The sequence below is a fragment of the Nyctereutes procyonoides genome, unplaced genomic scaffold (assembly GCF_905146905.1).
Source record: "Nyctereutes procyonoides isolate TBG_1078 unplaced genomic scaffold, NYPRO_anot_genome, whole genome shotgun sequence".
In the NCBI taxonomy this organism is placed as follows: domain Eukaryota; kingdom Metazoa; phylum Chordata; class Mammalia; order Carnivora; family Canidae; genus Nyctereutes; species Nyctereutes procyonoides.
Genome location: NW_026575029.1, coordinates 4,468,164 through 4,484,533, shown reverse-complemented (window position 1 = coordinate 4,484,533; position 16,370 = coordinate 4,468,164). Strand labels below are relative to the sequence as shown.

General features: G+C 39.4%; 1 protein-coding gene across 3 annotated transcripts in view; it reads left to right on the top strand.

The window, feature by feature from the left end:
• PRIMPOL (primase and DNA directed polymerase) overlaps window positions 1-13,373 on the top strand; it is a 54,074-nt gene extending 40,701 nt beyond the window's left edge. For 2 of the 3 annotated variants that reach the window (XM_055315684.1, XM_055315685.1), the window contains 7 exons: window positions 1,500-1,662; window positions 3,752-3,840; window positions 5,675-5,764; window positions 6,030-6,138; window positions 9,589-9,671; window positions 9,751-9,797; window positions 12,288-13,373. In XM_055315684.1, coding sequence (XP_055171659.1) covers window positions 1,500-1,662; window positions 3,752-3,840; window positions 5,675-5,764; window positions 6,030-6,138; window positions 9,589-9,671; window positions 9,751-9,797; window positions 12,288-12,530 — 824 coding nt within the window. In that variant the 3' untranslated portion in view covers window positions 12,531-13,373. The remainder of the gene's footprint in view (window positions 1-1,499; window positions 1,663-3,751; window positions 3,841-5,674; window positions 5,765-6,029; window positions 6,139-9,588; window positions 9,672-9,750; window positions 9,798-12,287) is intronic. The other variant, XM_055315686.1, reaches the window with a different exon arrangement.
• Window positions 13,374-16,370: the final 2,997 nt, after the last annotated feature.

Below are 16,370 nucleotides of genomic sequence, written 5' to 3'. Positions count from 1 at the left end.
TCAGTGTGTCTGTGTAGTGCCCTGGTAGTGGGTGCCATCAAAGAACTTTATGATTATTACAGTCCTGTGAGCCCCAGGAACCAAAGCCACCTGACCACCAGAGCCACGTGATTGAGGGTTATCCCCTAGGAGGCAGCCACAAAAGGCAGGGTACCAGATGTCAAAACTGGGGCACAAGATGCATTTATAGGTTCCCCTCTGAGAGATGCTGGTGCTGTGAAGCACAACAGAAGAGAAGATGAAAATAGTGCCTGCCCTCCCAAGGCCTCAGGAAAGGTTTCCAGTTAACCTAGAGGGGTATGTTTAATTAGAAGCCTGTCCCAGCAGCTGCCCCTATGATGATAAGCTAGTAGGCCTCTTTTACAGAGAGACTGAGCTCCTGGGTCTGTTGCTTCTTGCTGTGCCTTCGGGACAGTTGCTGTTTTGAGAACTCTTTAAGAAAGAGAGAGAGAGAGAGAACTCTTTCTCAGTTGGTGACAGATCTGTAGGACCCGTGAGTCTAAGTCCCACTGGCTACCAGCGCCAGAGCTCCCACACAGGGAAGTGCAGGATGTGTTTCAGTCGGTTCTCCATGCAGTGCCCTGGGAGTGGTAATACCGAGAACTGTCTCTCCAGTTTTCACAGTCCTATGGACCCAGGAACACAAGCCTCCCTGGCCTTTAGAGCCAGGTGATCAAGGAGGGATCACCCTAAAAACAGACCACCAGATATAAAAACTGTGGCACCAGTGAGGCAGAGGGGGAGTGCAGAGGTGGCACCCAGTGAGAAAGGGGGTGGAGGGGAGAGAAAAAAGAAAAAGAGGAAAGGTGGCGTCTGCCGGCTGTAGAGAGGCAGAGAAGATAGCACCCACCACTCCATCTCTGGAGAGCATCCCTCAGTCCAATGCTTTAAAGTTTGGAAATGAGTCTCTTTCAGATAAAGTCTGGGCACTTTCAAAGGCTGCTTCTGCACCAGGCCTTGGGGTGAGTGAGTGGGCATGCAAGCCCTTAAGAGCCCTTCCTCAGTTTACCATAGCCCTGCAGGTCTCTGAGGCCCCAGCCCAGTTGGTCTTCAAAGCCAGATGTTTCTGGGGCTCATCTCTTAGGTGCAGGTCTTAAAAGTCGGGGTAATAATGTGAGGTATGAATCCTTTGCCTTTCAGGGAGAGGCTCAGGGTTTTGAATTCCCTCCCAGTTGTAAGTCGTTGTACTATGGGGTGGAGCTCATGGTGAGATTGTGTCTCAGCCTTTCCTACCTGCTTTGATGTGGTTTCTGTCTCATTTGGTGAACGAGTCAATCTGCCAGGCCTTAGGTTTTTATCAGAGGGAATCATTCCAAATATAGCTATAGATTTGATGTGTTCACATGAGAGGGGGTTCAAGATCTCCCTACATTGCCACCTTGAACCAGAACCAATTGTTTCTCTAGTAATGCAATATACAACATTAATTTAATATTTGCTGACTATAAAAACAAGTCACTGAAAATGTGCATTCATATTTGTTTTATTTTTGACAATAGGAGTTTATACAAGAAATAGAAACTTTCGGCTGTATAAATCATCGAAGATAGGAAAGCATGTGGCTTTGGAGATTGCTGAAGATAATAAATTTTTTCCTAAACAGTCCAAGAATATTTCTGAAGAAAATCAGTATTTCCTATCTTCTTTGGTCAGCAATGTCAGGTATATAGCACCAGAATCAAACTGTTAGGTATTCGTGGATGCTTATAAAACAGCGAATGGCATTGTATATAGTACTAAAATGTGAATTGTGTGAATTCATCCTAACTTAAGAAAATGAAAGTTCTTAAAATTCTAGGTTAACTTTTTTTTTTTTTAAGATTTTATTTATTCACTCAGACACACGGAGAGAGAGAGAGAGAGAGAGAGAGAGAGAGGGAGGGAGGGAGAGGCAGAGACACAGGCAGAGGGAGAAGCAGGCTCCACGCAGGGAGCCCAACATAGGACTCAATCCCGGTCTCCAGAATCACGCCCCGGGCCGAAGGCAGACACTTAACGCTGAGCCACCCAGGGATCCCCTAACTGCTTTTTTTATAAGAAAGAAAACTCAAATGACTTGTATTCCGTTTGGAAATAGAGTTACAATTAATACCTACTTTTCGTATATGCACATTCATACATATAATTTACATACTCCTTCATTCAAAGAATATTTTGTGAGATCATTGTTATATGATTATGTTAGTTGTTGTATCCACTCAACATTATATCATGAATATCTGCCAAGGTGATAATCTGCAACAGTTAGTTGTAGTTAAAACTTTTAATGCCTATAAAGTTTTCCATTATACTGATAAATTCTGTAATTTATTGTCAGTTTTGTTGTTGAACACTTAAGTTGCCACATTTTGGTCATTTTCTTTTTTTTTCTTTTTTTCTTTTTTTTTTTGGTCATTTTCAAAAAGTGTGAAAGACAGCCTTCAACAGAACTGTTTACTTTCATTTCCCTGTATTCTGGGCAGCATTTTTTGTTGGTTCAAACAAGCCATGTGTTTATCCTTCAGACTAAATTGCCATGCTGAATTAACTTGCTCTACTTTGCCTTCCTTAGATATAGTTCTCAGAAGAAATCCCTTAGAAATCCTTTTTTTTTTTTTTTTTTAGATTTTATTTATTTATTCATGAGAGGCAGAAACACAGGCAGAGGGATAAGTTGGCTCTCTGCGGGGAGCCCGATGCAGGACTTGATCTCAGGACCCTGGGATTACACTGAACCAAAGGCAGACGTTCAACCACTGAGCTACCCAGGAGTACCTCCATAGAAATACATTTTAACAAAACATTTAAAATACTTTGCTTGGAGGGGAATTTGTGTCCAGATGTCCACTTGACAGCAGTTCCCCAGGAGGGTGGGAAGATAAGTTGTTTCTCTTCATATATTTCTGGACTGAGTTCTTACATAACATTTTTCAGAAGTAACATCAGTCTTACTTTCCTTTCCTTTAAAATGGAAATGTATTAACTCCTATCTTAGGGAGTTGTGAGGATTAAGTGAGTTAAATCTGTACACATAAAATTACTCAACCATGCCTGGCACATAGTAACTGCTCATTAAATGTTTGTTGTTAGTGGTAGCAGTGTCTGCGATTCTGGAAGGGCTGTGGGAGTGGTGTGAAAATTGTATGACAGTTGCTGCTCACTGTTGTTGCCACAAGAATAGGATCTTACGTTGTCTTGTGTGGGAAAAGCACCATGGCCTGAAATCAACCTCCTATTACCAAATCCCATTTCCTTTGTGGTTTCAGTATTAATTCCACAGAAATGGAGAATTCTACTGAATAGGGTTTCCTTAAGTTTTTTTTGTGTGTCTGAGTAAGTATCACGTGTAGTTCTTCCTGAAATGAAGGTTAAAGTTTTTATGGTTATGAATATGTCTTCAGCTAATTTTAACTCACTTTTCCCTTGCTCTCATCCCTCCTTCCTTTTTACCCTCCTCTTATTCACGTTTTTCAAATCATTGTAATAAAAATTTCAAAGGCTCTGTACGTTTGAAGCATAGAATTATATACTTCATTTTGCGGCTTCAGTGGTCCCAGAGTCCTCTGATTCACACTGTAGTTGAAGAAAGTATTTTAAATGATCACCAGACTATGATTAGGATTGGATTTTATAGGCAAATGTGACTTAATTATCCAGAACAATTAGCTGGACTTTAATGTGGGACTATTTGAAATTCAGTTTCCTTTCTATAGCCATATATCTTTGATTCTTACATAATGTTACTTTGTTTTCTTTCACATATTTTCTTCAGATTCTCAGATACTTTACGAATTCTGACATGCGACACATTTCAGAGTAAACAAAAACGAGTTGAACATTTTAGCAGTACCAGCACTAAAGGTAATTTTAATAAAACAATTTCCTGTGAATATTTAAGGATATAAGTCTATTTCGCCTTTAAAAATCTTAAATTTTCAGGATTCATATCTACTGATCCTTTAAAACAACTTAGTTTCTATCCAAAATGGAAACCGTGTAAATAAAAGATGCTTTTTAAAGCGTATTCACTAATTTTCATTATATGGTGATTTTGGGGGAAAAAGAACCCACAAGAAAATAGAGTAGATTATTTGTAGAAAGAAACCCCCATTTTAAAAGAGAATACTAAAAGTTCTCTTCCCCTCGGTCCACAATCAAAGATGGGCAGCCACTGTTTGTTTCCACTGAACCCAGAGGAGCTTTCCATGTATTCCCTCATTTTTTAAATGGCTGCATAGTTTTTTCATGAAACATGTATGTTCTTCAGTCTTATATTGAAAAGTTTATATGCTTTTTCTAAGATCCCATACATTAACACTCTAGTAAATATTTTTATACACATTTTTTAGGTTATCATTATTTATAATAGCAAAACACTGGAAACAATCTAAATGTACAACAGAATAGGATTGGTTACATATTATAACATACTCTGTAGACATTTAATTTAAATTTACAGAGCCACTATAAAATTGAAAATGTCCACTTATAATGTTAAGATAAAAAGTGGACTCTAAAATTATTTGGGAGGTGTGATCACAGGCCCATTAAAAATGTGGATAACATTTTCTTAGGCTTATTTTCTTCTAGTTGTTCAACAGTTATTTCTCGACATTGATTTGGAGTTCATTTCTCTCCCCTCTACTTCAATATATTTTCCAAAGTTTCTTCAATTATGTGCAGTACTCTTATAAGAGAAAAATAAGCGTTATTTTAAGAAAAGTAGATAATTTTGTTTTAAAAAATTAAATATCTTAAGTAAATTATTGTAAATTAGTCTAGTAGAGTCTTAAATACAAAATATAACCGAATTGTCAGAGTCCTACAGCTAAAGATCATGGGAGAACACATGTGTTGTGAACTAGTAGAGTTTGGTACTAACTGCAGTGTGGAGAATTCCTACCTTGGGGAACTGGGGGGCATCTCAGTGAAAGGGTATTAGAAAAACTTTACTATAGGATGCAGACTTGAGTTAGGTGCTTTCAAGAAGTGTCCAAGTAGGCATGGATTTGTTTTGAATTGGGTCTGTCAGAAACAATTCTATGATTGAGCATCTTCATAAATTGTATCTAGAAGGAAGGTGGACTACAGTGAGTCTAAAGCTATAATTGATAAAGAAGCAGCAGTTACTCATATGAGATAAGATGGGAGGTATTGGTCATTTTTGCAATTTGGAAAACATTTGTGTGTGTGTGTATATGTGTGTGTGTGTGTGTGTGTGTGTGTGTGTGTGTGTGTTCAGACATTATTACAGAATGGTCTTGTTTTTGTCAGGAGCCATCCTGGCCACAGAGTGGTCTTATCTGGTGTTGAAATTCTGTGAAATAATTTATGATTGGCCAAAAAGCACCAGGTGTGAGTGCCCAGCCTGCTCATGAGCACACCAATGCGTAGCTGATAGTAGGAGGCCAGCTCCTGGGTGTAAGGGGTTGCTTTTCTCTTCATCAATATGAAGAAAGCAGTTGAAATGATTATAGGTGCTTCTTATGAAAATTAGTTAACATTTGACTGAATTGAGAGGTTTGAATTTTCTGTGCTTATTTGTAGGGCCAGCAAGAACCCAAGGCTTCCTAAAAGCCATGGGAACCAAAGTGCTGCAGGAACTCCAAAACCCATAATAGTACTAAAGAACAGCTTAAATTTTACCTCTTCAACTTTTAGCCACTGTAATTATTAATTTTTCTCTCTGTTGCAGCAGAAAACATTGAAGGTTTCCATTGTTCACCCTACCCTGAGGTTGATCGATTTGTTCTTTCTTTGGTGAATAAAAATGGCATTCAAGGAGGTAAAGATAATCCTATTCTTTATTCACTGCAATATGACAGTTTTTTTTTAAGATTTTTTTTATATATTCATAATAGGGGGAGGGGAGAGGGTCAGAGACACAGGCAGAGGGAGAAGCAGGCTCCATGCCAGGAGCCCGACGCGGGACTCGATCCTGGGACTCCAGGACCACACGCTGGCCCAAAGGCAGGCGCTAAACCACTGAGCCACCCAGGGATCCCCATGGCAGAGTTTTAATACCTTCAGAAACATTATTTGCATTTTAGGAATTCGGTGTTGGAACTACTTTTTCCCAGAAGAATTACTGGTCTATGATATCTGTAAATATCGCTGGTGCGAAAACATTGGAAGAGCCCACAAGAGCAATAATATCATGTAAGTAGTATTTTTACTAACAAGCTCTATGTATTTAATCAATATTACCTTAAATGTTTATAATTTTTATAGTTGAGAATATGAAGATGATTTTGTTTTTATAATAAATTCAGTTATATCAAATACCATATTTATGTTTTACAGTATTGAATTTGACTATCTTAATTATCACCTTTACTTGTACTTTATTCGGTAAAATAATCCCATAGTATAATCTCGAGAAGAGAAAGGTAGACATGAGCAGGCCTAGGAAGAGATTAGAGACAGACAGGTGAGCGAAGAGACGAAGTGTCTCCCTCATCTGCTGCCATTAGTCCTCGACATCTAATGAGTATAAGTTGAAAATGAGCAAACGTGGGTGAAAAGGAAATTATTCAGTGCCAAGAGTTGGAGTGAAGGTTAACATGTTCAGGACAAAGAATGATATTGAATGTTTGCTGTATATGCAGGTCCTGTTTTCAGAGTTTTTTTTTAAAATCCCCCGGGAGGGACGCCTGGGTGGCTCAGCGATTTAGTGCCCGCCTTCCGCTCAGGTTGTGATCCTGGGGTCCTGGGATCGGGTCCCCCATCAGGCTTCCTGCAGGGAGCCTGCTTCTCCCTCTGCCCGTGTCTCTGCCTCACTCTGTATGTCTCTTATGAATAAATACATAAAATCTTTCAAAAAAAATAAAAAAATAAAATCCCCCGGGTGAAAGGAGAGGAAGTGAAGGAGGAAATAGAATTTTAGACAATACAAGGGTATGCTTAGAATAGGGAAAAGACAGAAACCCAGTAGTTATCAGTTTTGATATGGGTAATTTTGCCACGTTTTATATTTAGTATCGAAGCTGAGACTTCTGTGTATCAGGTGTATACATGTGTGCCAGACTTGAGAGAAGATCGGGAAGCTTCATTACAAAGCTGGAAACATGTTGGGTAGCACCATTCAGTGCTGTCCTTCTGTATGTAGGTTAGCTCAGTTTAAAAATAAGATATATGCTCAATACCTAAAAGCTGTCACATAGAAGGAAAAGATCACCCACAGGCCCAGAACCAGTGATAACTATGTTATGACCTTGGTATATCTTTCTAGTCTATTACCCTATGCAAGTCATTATCATAAGATGATCCTCTGTTAACTTTTGAGATTCTCAGGTTGCGGCATAACTTCTTTCTGAAGGACTACCAGCTTATATTTTGAATTCATAACCTCTTCTTTTTCTTAACTATGAAATAACCATACAGGGCTCAGTGGTTGAGCACCTGCCTTTGGCTCAGGGCGTGATCCCGTATTCCTGCATCAGGCTCCTTGCATGGAGCCTGCTTCTTGCTTCTCCTCCCTCTGCCTATGTCTCTGCCTCCCTTACTGTGTCTCTCATGAATAAATAAACGAAATCTTTAAAAAATAAAAAAAATTTAAATAAAACATTTGTTTGGCCAATCTGCTGGTATAAAATGATATTGTGGTTTTTGTCTGAATTTACCTGATTACTAGTGAACATGAGGACTGGATCGTCAAACCATACTCCCACGAGACAGAGATCTTACCCAGGGTCAGGGTTTACTAATACTTTTAAAGATTCAAGGAATCAAAAGGCACAGATGCTAAGGATCACTGTGTTTCCCGAGAAAGATGTGAATTCTCTTCCTGGCCTGGGGACAGTCCGGTGTACAGCTGGGGAACTGCAGCATTGGGGTGTTTATTAGGATTGCTCAGATTCTCTGTCACTTTTTAGATTTGCTTAGTTTGGTATCTTTTTACCTAGTACTTTGTCTGTTTTACCAAAATTTTTAAAAAATTTTGTTTATTTATTCATGAGAGACACAGGCAGAGGGAGAAGCAGGCTCCATGCAGGGAGCCTGATGTGGGACTCAATCCCAGGATCACTCCCTGAGCTAAAGGCGGATGCTCAACCACTGAGCCACCCAGGTGTCCCTTTACCAAAATCTTTAATGTTACTGGCAGAAATTATTCCTGACATTCCTAAGTTTTTAGTATATTCTGTATTTGTAGTTACATCTGCACTTAATTTCTAATAACATTTGTGTCTTTACCTTATTTTTTGATCAATCTTGCCAGAATTGTGTTAGTTTTCACATTTGGGCCTTATTGATTCTTTTGAATTTTTGCTTTTTATTACTTCCTGCCTTTTATTTTATTAGGGCTTATTCTATTGTTCATTTCCCAAGTTAGTTACTTACTGGTCTTTAGCCTTTTTTTTTTTTGTTTGTTTGTTTGTTTGTTTTGTAAATAAGCCTTTAAGATTCTAAATTTCTCTACAAAGATTGCATTAGTTCTATTTTATGTTTTAATATATATTTTCAATTCCATTCAGTTCCAAACATTTTCTGATTTCCATCATGATTTTTCTTTGAGTAATTGGTTATTTAGAAATGTTTTTAATTTCCAAGTTATGGGTTTCTATTAGCTAATTTTCTGTTACTCTTTTTAAGATTTTACTTATTTGAGAGAGTGAGTACACAAGTAGGGGGAGGAGCAGAGAGAGGGACAAGCAGATTCCACACAGCGTGGAGCCTGACATGGGGCTCAATCCCACAACGCTGAGGTCATGACCCAATTCTATACCAAGAGTCAGACGCTTAACCAACTGAACTACCAGGTGCCCCTCTGTTACTTATTTCTAAATAATTTGCCTTGTGGTCAGAGATGTGTAAATATTTTTAAATTTAATAAGATTGACATGGTACCTAGCATAGCCAGTTTTTATAATTGTTTTGTATGTGATTGTAAAGAACTGCTTCTAATGAACTGAGGCAGTGTTCATATATGCCTATTATATCAAACTTGTAAATTGCTTTTAATTTTATTAAAAACTGCTTTTTTTGTCATTCAGATTTTATGTACCCTTAACTGAATTTTTTTATTATTTTTGTCAATTACTAAAAGAATGTTTTTTAAAATCTTGATTCATGGTAGACAAGTGGTTTATCCTTGGGAGTCCTGTCAGTTTTGCTTACACATTTTGAAGCTGTTTTATTTGGTGGGTATGGGTCAGGCAGTAGGTCTTCTTGCGAGGAACATTAGTCAGTGTGTATTTTTTTGCCCAAAAGTCCATTTCGTGTGCTATTTTTAACAACTACGGTTTTCTTTTCATTCGTGTATATATATATTTTTTAAAGATTTTATTTATTTATTCATGAGAAACACAGAGAGACAGAGAGGCAGAGACACAGACAGAGGGAGAAGCAGGCTCCATGCAGAGAGCCTGATGCGGGACTCGATCCTGGGTCCCCAGGATCACACCCTGTGCCGAAGGCAGGCACTAAATCACCGAGTCACCCAAGGATCCCCCATTGGCATATATTTATTTCCATCCTTTTACTTTTTATCTTATCTCCATCTTGAAGTCTTAGGCACATCTCTGATAAGCAGCATGTAGAGAAATTTTGTTTTCCATCCAGTCTAGATATTAAGTAATAACTTTTTCCTTTTTTTTTTTCAATGTAAAGGATTTTGGTTGATCTGAAAAACGAAGTTTGGTATCAAAAATGTCACGACCCCGTATGTAAAGCAGAAAACTTCAAATCGGACTGTGAGTTATTAATTTTTACATGTACACCAGTGAAAACTGGGTATCTACATAAAACAGTAAAACCGTTTCTCTTGTTTAGGTTTTCCTTTACCTGCCGAAGTCTGTCTCCTGTTCCTGTTCAAAGAGGTAAGCGTGGGTTTGAGTTTCTCAGTCTGACAGCATCAATGAGCTCGAGTAGTGTCTGGATGTGTCCAGAGGGTCGGTTACAAATAGTAAATCTGAAAGCAGCTCAACTGCCTCAATATGTTAAGAAATGTAAACTAAAACAGCTAAAAGACCATTTGGCCGAACAGGGTGGTAAAAACTGAAGGGTAAAGATAAACAACATTGACAAAAACATAAAGAGGTGCTCTCTTAAATTGTGAAGCCTAATTCCTGTCATTTTTATGGATACCAGTTGGTAATATGTACTGGTGAAAACATTTGTGATAGTCGAAGTAGGAAAAAAAGCCTATAAAGTAGGATATATACTTTAAAAATACACACACGAGCACATATAAACAGAAATCCTGGAAGATTCGTACCAAAACACTCACATCAGTTGTCCCTGACTGGTCAAATTCTAGGGGAAGACGAGTTTATCCCTTTTGGCTTTTCATGTATTTCCTAATTTTTTTCCTCAGCGAATGTGATTTGGGTAAATGAAAGTCTCTAAAAGGACAGTGTTAAGGTGGCAATGTGGGACTATCTACCAAAAATTAGAACGCATACACCCGTTTTTTGTGTTTTTTTTTAAAGATTTTATTTATTTATTCATGAGGGGGGGGGCAGAGACACAGGCAGAGGGAGAAGCAGGCTCCATGCAGGGAGCCCGGTGTGGGATTCGATCCTGGGACTCCAGCATCACACCCTGGGCCAAAGGCAGGCGCTAAACTGCTAAGCCACCCAGGGATCCCCCGTATACACCCTTTGACATAATTCTACCTCTAGAAATTCTTCCTACGGATAGTTGTTGAAAGAACCACAAAGAAGAGTATTTTGGTACACTTTGTAAAGCAAAAATGAGTAACTTGTTACCCGTCTGGGAGTGGTTACACGGGTGTTCGTACAGTTTCTTGCACAGCAGTGGCGGATGCACACTCCCCATGTGTGCTGACACGACACGGCCACCACCGCACACCCCTAAATGCGAGCGTGTACCAAAGAGTGTTTCAGGGGGAGGTGTACTGATCCGTGTTTGTTGGTAGTATCATTGTGATGCATGTTTATGGTTTCAGTGGATTTTTAAGTTCTTTTTTCTGCTTCTCCAGTAATACCTCAAAAATGCCAAGTTGAGAGTATTTTGTGGTCCATAGTATTACTACTGCTTGGATAGAACCTTACTAATTTAGTAAAAGATGGGACAGTATAATGAATACCCACGTACCCATAAGTTTGTTGTAACAGTTGATATTTTGTCATTTCTGCTTCCTCTGGCTTTTTCACTTTTAGTATTTTAAAATGAATTACCAATCAGTGTTAGGTCCCTGTGTTTCTATACCATTAATCATCTGAGTTTTTTTTTAAACATTTCTATTAATTTTCCTTTTCCGTATAAAAATGTTGCCCAAGGACAGTGAGCTCTCCTCTCCCCGAGATTTGCCATCATTACCACTTGGCACATTTGTTTCCTCCCGCAGCTGTGCGTGTGCACGCTATTACCGTTGATGATTTTTGGTCTCCATCCATTCAGGCTGCTCTAACAGAGTTTCCCAGACTGGATGGCTTAGAAACCACGGAAGTCTCTCTCACGGTTCTGGAGGCTGGAAGTCTGAGCTCAAGACCCTGGCAGATTCGGTGTCTGGTCGGCTCTGCGTCGTAGCCGTCTTCCCGCAGAGCTCTCTGGGGTCCAGTCTGTAAGGTTACTGATCCCAGTCAGAATGGCTGGACCGGACCCTCAAGACCTAATCACCTCCCAAAGGCCTCCCTCCTAATACCATGATCTTGGGGGTTAGGATCTCAGCCTAGGAATTTGGGGTAACACATTCGGTCCCTAACGTATCTCTTGAGAGGGACCTACAGCCATCAGAACCCTGCACCTCTCCACAGTTAAGCATGTAGTTAGAGAATCAGGATATTCCTAAAAGAGTACGGTAACATTTTTAAACTCAGGAAATTTAATGTTGATGCAATACTGTTACCTGATAATACAGAGCCACACTCCTATCCTGACAGTTTTCTCAACCGTTTATAAGTTTTTAAAATTCATGTTAGTTCTTAAAATACTTCATAAATAGGAAAATCAGTCTTTTTAAGGTAGCAGATATATTTTCCAGCTTGCCCGCAGCTGGACTATCTATTTTTTTTTAAAATTCAGTCTGCCATTTCTCTAGCCTCATCTGTGTATATTGAAAAGGACGAGCCACTGGCAAGGGGGGCATTTGCAGATTTAGTTTCGAGTGTCTGAGCTACGGTGGCAACCACATTTGAGTTAAGGAACTGCTTCCCCTTCCCGTGGCGGCTGTAGTGGAGACAGTATCATCCAGCACATTGATTTTGGTGTCTGTTCAGGAACCAGTCTTCTACTTAATACCCTCATTTAACATAGACTATGGAGTGAAAGCATCCCATCTTCTCCTTACTAACCTGTGTTTTCTCCCCATCCCCCTCTCCCCTCCTTTCCCCTTCCAACTAAAGGAAGAAGAGTTCACAGCAGCTGGAACGATGAACAGTGAAACCCAGAATCCTAAGCCACCGTCGGGTGTGTTGTCAGAAGCCGCTTCCGACGCTGCCTGGGACGACAGCATTGATGAGACTGACTTTGTGGAAGCTACTGAAGATGCTGAACTAGCTGAAGCTGCCGAGAATGTTCTTCTCAGCTACTCTGGGGGAGTGGATGAAATTCCTGATGAACTGATCATGCAGGTATTACAAGAGTAGCTCGTTAACTGTGGACTCTCACGTAACCGGCTGTGATCTGGCCTGAAAACGGTTTAACAACCTAAATGTATTAAGTTATAGCACTTTGCTTCTCAATCCTTGTTTTTTACTGAACTAAGCCCGTTTTATTGAAGGTTAGCTTAGAAATCTTACTGATTGACCAGAGTTGGTCTATGTTCATATCAGCTTAATTTTGTAATGTCTATTTATAGGTTAAAACTCTTACCTTACTAAACATTTTTTAATTGAAGTATAACTGACATACTGTATCCTATTCAGGTGTATATCCTGGTGAGTCGAAATCCTTATACTTTACAAAGTGACCCCCATGGTAAGTCTGGCTACCATCTGTCACTGCAGCACATTAGTACAGTATTACTATTTCCTGTGCTGTATATTACATCCTCATGACTTATTTTATAACCGGAAGTTTGTATGTCTTAATCATTTTCACCTATTTTGCCGCCCCACCCCCACCCCCCTCCTCCCTCTGTAACCAACAATTTCTTGTATCTAGGAGTCTATTTCTGTTGGGTTATTTTATTTTTTCATTTTTTTAAAATATCAATTCATTACCAACATATAGTACATCATTAGTTTCAAATGTGTTTGGTTTTTGAAATTCCACATGCAAGTGAAGTCATGGACTTTTTTGACTTATTTCTCTTAGCACAATATCCTCTAGGTCCATCCGTGTTGTTACAAATATCAAGTTGTTATTCTTTCGTATGGCTGAGTAATATTCATGGGTGTGTCTGTGTACACATTTTCTTTATTCGTCTGTCACTGGACACTTGGGTTGCTTCCATATCTTGGCTGCTTCAATAAACAACAATGCTTACATTCCTTTGAATTAGCGTTTTCATTTTCTTCAGGTACATACCCAGAAGTGGAATTCCTGGATCATATAGTAGTTCTATTTTTTCCCCTTTAAAATATTATTTTTATTGTTTTTATTTTTTGTATATTTTTTATTGGAGTTTGATTTGCCAACATATAGTATAACAGCCTGTGCTCATCCCGTCCAGTGCCCCCCTCAGTGCCCGTCACCCAGTCACCCCACCCACCTACCCTTCTATTTTAAGTTTCTGAGGTACCTCCATTCTGTTTTTCCACAGTGGCTGCAGCAACTTCCATTCCCAACAGTGCACAAGGGTTCCCTTTTTCCTGCATCCTCACCAACACTTGTTATTGCTTATCTTTTGGATACCAGCAATCTGATGCATGTGAGGTGACACTCATTGTGGTTTTGACTTGCATTTCCCTGGTGATTAATGGTATTGATCCCTCTTTTCACAGGTCTATCGTCCATATGTTTATCTTCTTTGGAAAAATGTCCATTCAAGTTCTCTGCTCATTGAAAAAAAATTCTATTATATTGTGTAGTTCTTTATATATTTTGGATATTAGCTCCTCCTTGAATGTATGAATGATTTACAGATATTTTCTCCCTTTCAGTAGGTTGCCATTTCATTTTGTTTCCTTTGCTGTGCAGAAGCTTTTGAGTTTGGTATGATTCCATTTATTTCAGCTTTTATTGCTCTTGCCTAAAGAGACTAGCCCTCTTAAAATACATTTTCTTGGGGGTGGGGTGGTGTAAGGGCAGAGGGGGAGAGAATATTAAGCAGACTGCATGCCCAACACAGAGCCAGACTCCGGGCTTTCTTGCTCTTAACGAGCCTGTAATTTTTCTGTAATGTCTTTATCTGGTTTTGGTTATCAGTTATGCTGGCCTTTGTAAAATGAATTTGGAAGCATTTCTTCTTCAATTTTTTGTAATAACTTGAGAATAGGTACTACCTCTTCTTTAAATGTTTGGTAGAATTTACCTGTGCAACCACCTGGTCTTGGGCTTTTGTTTTTTGGGAGTTGTTAAATTACTGATTCTGTTTTATTACTTGTAATTGGTTTATTCAAATTTTCTATTTCTCAGTGATTCTTAGAAGGCTGTGTATTGTTAGTTTATCCATTTCTTCTACATTGTCCTGTTTGTCAGTGTATAACTGTTCATAGTAATCTCATGATTTTTTGTGTTTCCGTGGTGTCAACCATTTTCTGATTTTATTTGTGCCCTTTTTCTTAACTGAGTCTAGCTAGAGATATATCAATTTCATCTTTTCAAAGAAGCAGCTTTTAGTTTCACTGATCTTTCCTATGCTTTTTTTATTCTCCATTTTTCCCCCTCTGATCTTTATTATTTCCTTCCTTCTGCTAATTTTGGGCTTTGTTTGGTCTTTTTTGTAGTTCAAGTATAAAGTAAGATTGTTTACTTGGGAGGTTCCTTGCTTCTTGGTATAAGCCTGTATCACTAGGAACTTCCCTTGTAGAACTGCCATTGATGTGTCCCATAGATTCTGGAAAGTTTTTTTTTTTTTTTTTTAAGATTTTTATTTATTCATGAGACACACAGAGAAAGAGGCAGAGACACAGGCAGAGGGGAAAGCAGGCTCCATGCAGGGAGCCCGATGTGGGACTCGATCCTGGGACCCCAGGATCATGCCCTGAGCTAAAGGCGGCGCTAAACCGCTGGGCCACCCGGGCTGCCCCTGGAAGGTTGTTCTATTTTCATCATCCCATGGTATTTTTCAGTTTTCTCTTTGATTTCTTCATTGATCCATTGGTTGGTCAGTATCATGTTGCTTATTCCCCACATTTGTATTTTTTCCAGTTTTCTTCTTGTAATTGATTTCTAGTTTTATACTTTTGTAATCAGAGAAGTTGTTTAATATATTAGATTTTATTTTGCCTGAATTTGAGATATGACCTTTCTTGGAGAATACTCCACCTGCACTTGAAATGAATGTGTATTCTCTGGTTCTGGGATGAAATGGTCTGTATATATTATGTTCATCTGGTTTAAGGTATCGTTTAAGGCCAATGTTTCCTTATTGATTTTCTGTCTGCATGACACTGATTTAGTGGGGGTATTAAAGTCCCATATTGCAAGTGTATTGTTGTTGATATGTACTCTACATAGGTGCTATGTTTACAAATGTCATATCCTCTCATTGTATGGACTCTTGATCATCATGTGACACCCTTCTCTGCCTTTTGTTACAGTCTTTGTCTCAAAGTCTGTTTTGTCTAAGTATTGCTACGCCAGCTTTTTTTCCCATTCCATTTGCAGGGAATATCTTTCTCCATTCCTTTACTTTCACTGTGTTTAGGCCCAAAGTGTTTCTTGTAGGCAGCAGATAGGTTGTTTTTATTTTTATTTTTTTTTTAAAGATTTATTTATTTACTTCTGATAGAGAGAGAGAGAGAGAAAGAGAGGCAGAGACACAGGAGGAGGGAGAAGCAGGCTCCATGCACCGGGAGCCTGACGCGGGACTCGATCCCGGGACTCCAGGATCGCGCCCTGAGCCAAAGGCAGGTGCCAAACCGCTGAGCCACCCAGGGATCCCCAGATAGGTTGTTTTTAAAGTTTGTTTAGCTACATGGTCTTATGATTGGAGCGTATCAGTAGGATGTACTTACTGCCATTTTGTTAATCATTTCCTGGCTGTTTCTGTCATTCTCTGTATTTCTCTTGTGGTTTGATGGTTTTCTTTGGTGTTTGGGTTCCTTTTACTTTAAGGTTTTGGTTATCACAAGGTATATATATATATACCAACATATATAACTTCTAGTCCTTGGGGGGACAGCTGGGGCTAGCCTGGGCCAGGGCTAATCTGGTAGGCTGGCTGGAGTGGGCCAGCAAGGCACAGGCCAGAGTGTCCTGGTGTACTCAACACTAGTACCTCCCCAATGAGATGGCTGGAGTTGGCATGTACACAGGTTGAGGGGGGTCCCGGCCCACCATGCTGGAGTTGCCCTGGTGGGTTGGCTGTAGCAGGAGTG